The sequence below is a fragment of the Muscardinus avellanarius genome (genome assembly GCF_963383645.1).
Source record: "Muscardinus avellanarius genome assembly, chromosome: 18".
Classification (NCBI taxonomy): domain Eukaryota; kingdom Metazoa; phylum Chordata; class Mammalia; order Rodentia; family Gliridae; genus Muscardinus; species Muscardinus avellanarius.
In genome coordinates, this window is record NC_137804.1 from 7,784,115 (window position 1) to 7,793,577 (window position 9,463).

General features: G+C 55.9%; 1 protein-coding gene across 1 annotated transcript; it reads left to right on the top strand.

Annotated features, from left to right (window-relative positions):
• Nucleotides 1-550: 550 nt before the first annotated feature.
• LOC308276516 (C-C chemokine receptor type 2-like) lies at nt 551-2,301 on the top strand (the record flags this gene model as incomplete). Its single annotated transcript, XM_080715334.1, has 2 exons — nt 551-626; nt 1,178-2,301. The coding sequence occupies 2 exons, from the start codon at nt 551-553 to the stop codon at nt 2,299-2,301; spliced, it is 1,200 nt and encodes a 399-aa protein (XP_080571460.1).
• Nucleotides 2,302-9,463: the final 7,162 nt, after the last annotated feature.

Sequence of the window (9,463 nt, forward strand, 5' to 3'; positions counted from 1 at the left end):
CTCAGAGGTTAAATCCCCAGTACCAAAAAAAAAAAAAAAAAAAAAAAAAAAAACGATGATTAAGTGAGTAATTAAACCCTGGGGAGATATACTGCAAGCAACAAACAATTCACCACTGAAGTTTAGGAGAAAGGGGAACCTGAAGGCAGAGCTTTGGGGGACATGAGTGTACATGAGATCAGCTACCATGATTCAGGAAGAATTTTGCAGCAAGAATCAAGAAGCAGCAGGCAGGCAAGAGAGGTGCGGGCCACGCGTGGTCCTGGGGGAGATACCGGCCAAGGGAGGCGCAGGACACACGTGATCCTCGGAGGAGATACCAGGGAAGAGAGGCGTGGGACACACGTGATCCTGGGAGGAGATACCAGGGAAGGGAGGCCACGCGTGGACCTGGGGGAGATACCAGGGAAGAGAGGCGCAGGACACACGTGGTCCTGGGAGGAGATACCAGTGATGAGCATTTGTCAGAAGCAGTCAGAAAGCAGCTTCCTCCTGGAAGCCAAAAATAAGTTTAGGTGGAGAATGTTAGCAGGAAGCGACTGAGCACTCCATGAAGATGAAACTGGAACAGAGCTCTGAAAGCTGGATGGTCACTGCCGACACCAAGGCCGGGGGGCCTCGGCCGGGTGCCGGAGTCAGAGAGTGGAGAGGGTCACGAGAAGGCATTGGGCTGCAAGTAACAGGAAACACAACTGTGAGTGGCTGGCTGTTCTCAAATGAAGTCAGAAGGTGAGAAGGTCCCCTCTGCTGGGACTCCGTGTGGCTTCTCTCCAGACCTCTGGGTTTCCAGTTCATGGTCCCAAGCACCAAGTCCACACAAGACCAGCAGCAAACACAGAAGAGGCAGGCAGGGTTTCTTCTGCGTCTCTCTTATTGGGGAAGAGCCTTCCTAGAACCCCGCTTCCATCTCAGGGTCCAGGGATGGGCCACGGGCTCATGCACTGCCGCGGAGGAGGCAGAGAAAGCCAGCGCTGGGGTTTTGGCTGGGTGAGAAGCAAGTTCACTTGGAAAGGCAAGGGCGTTGGCTGCCGGGGGACAACTGGTGTCGGTACTAGAATAAAGGAGTGAGCTGCATCTTCCCAGGAGATGGCGGCGGAGGGGCAGCAGAGACCTGCAGGCTGCTTGGTGCCACGGGGCTGCTGTGAGTGGCGCCTTCACCGTTCCATTCTCGTTTCAGAACCCAGGAGGATGGGAAGCGAGGGCCTGTTGCCTGAGCTCCTCCACAGCACGCTGCCCCCGTCTCGCCCTCCGATGCTCAGAGAGAGCGACGAGGAGTCCACCACCACCTACGACTACGACTCCAGTGACCCCTGCCACAAGCTCAACGTGCGGCAGATGGCGGCCGGGCTCCTGCCCCCGCTCTACGCCCTGGTGTGCATCTGCGGCCTCGTGGGCAACGCGCTGGTCCTGCTCGTCCTCATCAACTGCAAGCGTCTGCGCAGCATGACCGACATCTACCTGCTCAACCTGGCCGTCTCCGACCTGCTCTTCCTGCTCACGCTCCCCTTCTGGGCTCACTACGCCGCCGGCGACTGGGTCTTCGGGGGCGGCCTGTGTAAGCTCCTCACAGGGCTCTATCAGCTGGGTTATTTTGGCGGGATCTTCTTCATCATCCTGCTCACCCTCGACCGGTACCTGGCCATCGTCCACGCCGTGTTTGCTCTGAAAGCCAGGACGGTCAGCTTCGGGGTGGTGACCAGCGTGGCCACCTGGGTGGTGGCGGTGCTGGCCTCCGTGCCCGGAGTCCTCTTTTCCAAAGCCACAGAAGAAGAGTCTCGCTCCACGTGCAACTCTGATTTTCCACCGACATGGAAGAAATTCCACCCGGTAATGAGGAACGTCCTGAGCCTGGTGCTGCCCTTGCTGGTCATGGTCGTCTGCTACGCGGGGATCCTGAGGACGCTGCTCCGGTGCCGCAGCGAGAGGAAGCGGCACAGGGCCGTGAGGCTCATCTTCGCCATCATGATCGTCTACTTCCTCTTCTGGGCCCCCCACAACGTCGTCCTCCTGCTCAGCACCTTCCCGGAGCTCTTCGGCCTCAGCGACTGTGAGAGCAGCAGCCGGCTGGACCAGGCCATGCAGGTCACGGAGACCCTGGGAATGACCCACTGCTGCCTCAACCCCATCATCTACGCCTTCGTGGGCGAGAAGTTCCGGAGCTACCTCTCGGGGTTCCTCCGCAGGCACGTCGCCAAGCGCCTCTTCAGGCAGTGTCCCGTCTTCTACGGGGAGGCGGCGGATGGCGTGAGCTCTGCCTACACGCCTTCCACCGGGGAGCAGGAGGTCTCTGCTGGCTTCTAGGGAGACTGCCTGTTTGCCTGTTGTGTTTTAAGGGAACCGACAATCCATCTCTAATAACAAGCCTTAAGGGGTTGGCGAAGAGCAGAGACTTTTAAATCAGGTGCTCAGAAACCTCGGGGCCATGCCAAGATGGACTTCTGTTGCTCTTGGGTATCTACTGCACGCTCAAGGAACATTCCAGAACACCCACAGGTGACGGCCAGGGTCCTGGGAAGCGCCTGGTTGCTGTGTGCTATTACTGTTTCTCTCTCTTTTTTTTTTTTCTTTCTTTCTTTTTTTTTCCCTGTGATACTGGGGATGGAACCCAAGGACATTCTATCTCTGAGCTACACCGCCAGACCCATTTTTTTTTATTCTTTTATTTTAAAACAGGGTCTCACTAAGTTGCAGAGGGCCTCACTAAGTAGCTGAGACTGGCCGCAAACGGTGACCCTCCCGTCTCAGCCTCCTAAAGGCTGAAATTACAAGTGTGTGCCACCACGCCCTGCTCTGTGGCTTCTCATCCCCCCCCCCCCGGCCCTAATTTTTTCACTCTCTGGAAATCGAGGGCCCTGACAGACAGGTTGTGGCCAGGAAGGAGAGAGGTGCAGGGTCACGGCCAAGAGCGAGGAGTGGGGAGCCATGCACAGGGCTTTGCTCGTCAGCCCCGTCCGTCTCCTGCCTGCGTTTAACTTCAGAGGCCTTGCCGGGTAACGGGAAGTTTGATGCCGTTACACTTTGGGGGACCCCTGGCTGAGTCAGACCAGATCGCAGATAAGCCTAGTTAAGAAAGCTTCTAGATGGGCTGGGAAGAAATGTTTCCCAGGCTGTCTCCAGAGTGTTGTTTTTTTAAGTACAGGCACAGAGTTTAGACACATTAAAATACACATATAAATATATTTCAAGTCTGAAAATTGCAAGATGGCCAAATATTATTTTAAGTTACTGATGTTCCAAGCCTGAAAATACTATTAGTTGCAGAGGGCACTCTGGCTCTGAGTCGAGGCTCGGAAACTGGAGAGCCCGAGCACACGCTTTTGGTTGGCAGGGCCCGGGGTCCAGGTCCGTGTGTGTTAAGCAGGACCGTGGGTGCTTGGGTCGCAGCACAGTACACATCCCACAGGGGCCGTCTCCTCTGTGGCCTCCTCCTCTCAGGCCAGCTGCCCAGAGCTGTTTCTTTCCTGTGGTGCCGTGGATTGGATCACCTTTGAGAGCCTCGGGGCTTTGCAGGTGGCCTTGTGATGGTGCACTGTCCCCTGGACGCCAGTGAGAACTCGCACATCAGCTCAGCTCCCCTGGCCTCTGGAAGTTAGCTTGAAGGGGCAGCTGGGGCTCCCCCCACCCCCGGGTCAGGGCGAGCTCGCAACCCTCTTGCCTGACACCTGTGCACTTCCGATCCGATGGAAGCCAAAAAGCATGCTTCTAGAACTGGGCAACTCAGAGGGCGTTAGCCTGTGGTCCAGCGCTGGTCCCACCTGCATGGAGGTTTCTGGAAGAAGTGCGGGTGGCGGGGCAAGCTTCATTTAGCTAGCCAATGAACGCAAACGATTTTATTTTCACGAAGAGAAAATGTAAATACTGTTTTTAAAAGTGATGATTTGGAAAAATAAATCAATGCTCGAACTAGAGTGCTAAAAAGCTGGAAATGGGGTTGTCTGTTTTGTCTCATGCGGCGGGGTGAACTGAGTTTTGTTCTCACTGTTTCCCTTCTGCGTGGTCCCACATCCTTCCTACTGGTCCAGCTTGTGCCCTGCCCCCTGGGCCAGGCAAGCCATCCCTCGCAGCCCGCGGGCCCCGTGACATCGGCCTTGTCTGAGCCCAGCCCCAAGAACAGCTTCTAAGGCCCCTGTCCGCCCCTGCTCACACCCCTCGGCCACACGTGAGGAGACAGCCCAGGAGCAGAGCCAGGGTCATACCGTGTGCAGCAGGAGCGAGAAGTCTGTGTCTGTGGTGACGGCCACAGTGTGGGCTTGTTTGTTAGGCACGAGAGCTGACTAATACACGTGGCACGTGGCGGCTTCACGAATGCAACGGGGACATATCTGTTAGCTTTCTTTGTGGGATTTAACAGGACAAGCAAGCACACCAAGGGCCCGCCCCGTGCCACACTGGATGGGCAAGGCACCGGGAATGCTGGTGACCACACCTGTCCCGACCTGCTGACTGGGAGGAGGGTGCAGAACTTTCTGGGAGCCTGGAGGACCTGACTGATTTAATGACGGTCCTGGGCCACAGTGGTAGTGGCCTCGGCAGGGTTTTTTGCTCCTGCAGAGGCTGTCGTGTGGAAGCTGCCACCATCTCTGTTTCTAGAACCTTGGTGCCTCCTTCTTTCTGGGGCGAATCCTCCAGAGGGCAGTTAGAGGTGAGCCATCCGGTGGCTACTCCAGGATGCCGCCGTCCCACGCCACCCCTGGGTGAGGGGGCAGCCAGCGTGTGCGGAGGCCCCGCAGCCGCAGGGACGAGCCTCCAGGACCCCGGCTTCCTATTCTGCTTTTGCCCATTATTTAACCAATCAAAATGGCCCCGGGTGAGATTCCTAGCCAGCAGGGAAGGCCACCAAGGGAGAAGAATTCTGGGCTCCGAGCGACCCCCCTGGGCACAGAGGGGAGCAGATTGGACCCCCATTTGAGGAGTGACAGAGAAGGGAGATTTCTCCAGACATGGTGTCTGTGGGCTAAGCAGCCATGTTCTGGAGGGCCTGTGTTCTGGGAGGAGGGTGCATTTGAAAGGCTGCCAGCCCCGCAGCCTCTCAAGCAGAGGCCAGAGCTTTGAGCAGTGTGTGATTTTGTCCTCTTTCCTGGGGACATTCTAATGGAACCCATTCACAATGGAACCTCATTTCACCTCTCTCCTGTCTGTTTTAATTGGGCCTGAGGACGGGCTAGAAGAGAGACTGGACGGCCCCGTCCTTTCAGCCCTGGGCCAGAAGCCTGCCTGGAAGACCTCCTGCACCTCCCTCCTGGGGGCTGAAATGCATCTCCATCCCTCCGCCTACTGCCCTCGTCCTGGGTCGGCCACACTGCCGCAGAGGCGGGCACGTGTGCAGGCGCCGCGGAGGGCCGGCCAGCAGGCCTCGCGGCCACTTCTCAGGAGAGATACTCTTTAACTTCTTCCAGGGCTGCGTCACCTCCCCCAGACAGCAGGACTCCGCATGGTGGCTCTAGCCCAAGTGCCCAGGGCCACCTGCATCAGGAACGCTTGCAGCGCTCTGACCAGCGCCCTCTCCACACCCCTCTCTCTGCCCCTTGGCCCCTGCCCAGCTGGCTACTGCCTTCTGGAGACCCACCAGCCCCGGCCTCCCTTTGGCAAGCCCCATCCCCCACCTGACGGTCTCAGAGCCCCCGTCTCTACGCTCCATGAACACCCCCAATTCCACAGCCCGTTCACCCCAGTCCGGCAAGCTGGTGGGGCCGGCTCTACCACCTGCTGGTGGCCTGCCGGCTCTATCACCTGCTGGCCAGCCCCAGGCGCCGGTGGTTTTTTCTAGAACTGTGAGGAGCTTTACACTTCTTCGTCCTCAGCCTTAAATCACCGTTGTTGGTGCCTGGTCAAGCAGAAGAGTCCTGCAATATCCTGATATGCACAGAGCCCAGCCGCAGCCTCAGGAGCGGCCTGACCCACTGAGGATGACGGCCCGTCTGCTGCACCTTGGCTGCCTCCCTGGGCTTCTGCTGCTGTACCCAGGACGGCGAGGGCCCTGCGATCGCCAGGAAGCACCCCAAACACACAGGGCCGACAGCCTCGTGCATCCTTGGGATGAACCCCAATCCCAGGACAGTAGCCCTCTGTTAGGCTGTGTGTCCTTGTGTCGGCCTGGGAACCCTCAGCCGGTTTCCTGTCCCCTAAGTCGGTCCCGAACTGCATGGAGTCTACAGTATTTAAAGTGGGACAAAGCCGGGCATGGTGGCGCACACTTGTCATCCCAGCATTCGGGAGGCTAAGACAGGAGGATGGCGGTTCACAGACAGCCTCAGCTACTTAGTGAGGCCCTCTGCAACTCAGTGAGACCCTGTTTCAAAATAAAGAATAAAAAATAGGGCTGAGAGTGTAGCTTAGAGGTAGAATGCCCCTGGGTTCCATCCCCAGTACTGCAAAAATAAAAATAAATAAAAAATAAATAAAGTGGGTCCTGGCCCAGAATGAGTATATCCTTGACAGATGAGGAGGCGAAGCCCAGAGAGGGCCACACCTGCTGCATGGGGGTCACACGCCCTCTGGGGGTGTGCAGGCGCCACTCCCCAGCCACCTGATGACAGTCATGCCCAGCTCAGGCCAAGCCCAGATCTGCACAGAACCAAGAGTGGCAAGCAGAGCTATGACCTCCAGCAGAGCTATGACCTCCAGCAGAGCTATGACCTCGGGAGCTCAGCAGCTGCCGAGGCCACCATCTGGCCTCCAAAGGGCCCAGCTGCAGCTGTGCTGCCCAGTTCCCGTCTGATCCTACATTCGTGGTTTGGTTTGGTTTTGCCCAGTTTTGAACTCTTTCTAAAAGCATAATTTATAGTTCTCTAAAATAAAAATTAAAACAGGCTGGGGTGTACATAGAGCAACCCTGGGCTCAATCATCAGCACCGAGAGAGTCAACCACGTGTTTGGAGTCTCGTGTGAATAATGAAGCAAGTCTGAAATCTGCAGCAGCTCCGCTCCTAGCAGCTGCCCTCTGGCCGGCACCTACAGGGTGACCCTGAGGCCTCTCCACGGCTCACTGTGCCCCGTGACCAGCAGCCACTGCGCAGGGCGGCTCCAGGGCACTGGCCTCTCTGCCGTCTGCAACTTCTTCTAAGCTGTCATTTCCTCTCAGCCCACAGCAGCCTCGGCTTCCCCTTTCAGCCTGATTTGCTGATGCTAACCTGCTCCTGACCAGGACCCGGGGGACGAGTTTTGTTAAGCAAAAAAAAAAAGTTCTAAATTTTGTTTGTAAAATAAACTCTTTACAAGTAGGACTGCTGAATCACCAAGAGTTTAATACTCTGTTTGGGGGGGCGTTTGTGCTAAGCGCTGTCTGTGGGCGCCTCCCGTGAACCTCCCAACAAACCCGGGAGGTGACTGCTATCACTTAGCCCAGGGTGCAGGGAGGACACAGAGGTTGGAGCCCACTTGGAGCCGCCCCTGGCCTGGGTCTCCATAGCTCTGATTTGGGCTCTTCATTTTTGGCATACATTGTGGTTTGGATAGAGAATATAGCAAATGTTCCCTGAAAGAGCGCACGTATAGGCAGTGCAGACGATGTTCAGAGCTGGAATGATTTGATCCTGAGCGTTCTAATCTCGCTGGTGGATAAATCTGTGGATGGCTTAATGGATTTGTTGGGTGGTAGGTAGGCAGGTAGGGTGTGGCTAGGGGGTGGGTCGTTGAGAGTGGTCTTGGGGGCACATGTTAGGTCCGTGGACCTCTTTCCCTCTCTCTGTTCCCCATGGCCATGCCCTGAGTTCTGCAGATGTGTCCCAGCCTAACATGGACTAAAGCCTCTGTAACCTCTGGAACTGTGAGCAAATAAACTTTCCTCCTCCGAGTTATGGTCATCAATTTTGAGGTCACACAGTAGGAATACTGACTGAAGCATCCTGTCACCCAGCCTATCAATGGTTGTTGCCTATCTGACATGGAAAATCTCCCACGCCCCCAAATCCATCAGGGTGAGGAGCTCAGTCCCCTGTAAGCGTCCAGTACTTTAGAAACGCATTAGTAAATGCTTGCCGGTTTGGGGGGGAGGGGGCACAAACCAGAGAATAGAGTAGAAGTGTGCGGTGATGTTCCCCACCAGATACTCCTTCTACAGAGAGCTGGGAGGTGTGTTTGGTTCACAGCTGACCCTGTAGTCAAAGCCCTGTAGACAACCAGCTGTTTGAGTTGACAGAAAACCAACTGGTGTTGGCGCATGGTGTTGAGGGGGAAACCCACACAGAAGCTTTAAGCCCAGAGCTCTCTTCTTGCCAATTTTTTTTCTATGTGTGTGGTACTAGGGATGGAACCCAGGGGCTTTTCTACCTCCAGGATATACTCCCCAACCTATTTTATACTTTATTTTGAAACAGGTCCTCACTAAGTTGCTGAGAGCCTCACTGAGTAGCTGAGGCTGGCTTCGAACCTGTGCGATTCTCCTGTCTCAGCCCCCCAAGCGCGAGGATTACAAGCGTGCGCCACCAAGCCCGGCTCTTCTTGCCAATTTTCAATGGGACTTTTAAAAGGAAAAGAAGAACTTGCCCTCCGATTTTCCCCCTCCAACACGCTCATTCATTAACTCCGCCTCTTTCAAAGAAACTGTGTGTTTCCTACTTTTATGCTGCCTGTATGTTTGATTTGTCAGAGGAGCCGTGACATCCGTTGCCCCTACGAGAAACTCTGGTAAGTCACCCTTGGCCCCTTGGCCTGCGAGCTCAGCTTCTGAGATGAGTAGAAGCTGACAGGAAACCCATAGAAGACATCTGGCCACACCAGGAGCTCTCTGAACTATCTTAAAATAGAATCTTTAGCACAAGGAAAGGGCCAGAGCTTAGGACAAGTGCCAGAGCGTGAGCGCACCGGAGGTCCCAGACACGATCGGAGCCAGTGCCTCAGGAGTGAACAGGCGACTTTTAAAACAGCTGTCGCCCCTCCCAAGAGAGATCTCAGGAGAGATGTGCCAGCTGAAATCTCAGCAGGATCCTTGCAGTCCAGGAGAACAGAAACCTCTTCAGCGGGGCTGCCGAACACAGGCCCACCAGCAGCTGATTCTGCCCACCACCCCGGGAGGGAGGGAAGCCTATAAACTGTCCAGAGGAATTTCAAATTGTAAACAGCTAACGCAGTTTCCCCTTGATGTATTGGCTCAAGTACATTCAGTGTGAAATTTCTTTTTCTTCTGGCTGGGAAGTGAAGGTGGGATTTTCTGGGTGTTTCGCTGCCTAATACGAGCTGTGGGGAGTGTAAGACTGGCAAGGATTAGTCAGAGAGGGTTTCCAGCTGCACAGACCTGGCTAGCAGGTGGGCTGGAAAGGCTGGCCACCCAGGTGGCCGCTGTTCCCGGGCCAGGTGAATGACCTGTCCGCCACCTGGCCATCCCCTCCGTTTCTATGACAACACCTAACTGTGACAGCTGGGGGGCCACAGACTCAGGCTCCAGAGAGAAAGCAAGGTGGCGGCTCCTTGCTCTCCAGCTCTCTTGCAGAGGTGAAGGGGTGGCGGGTGGGGCTGCAGGCGCCTG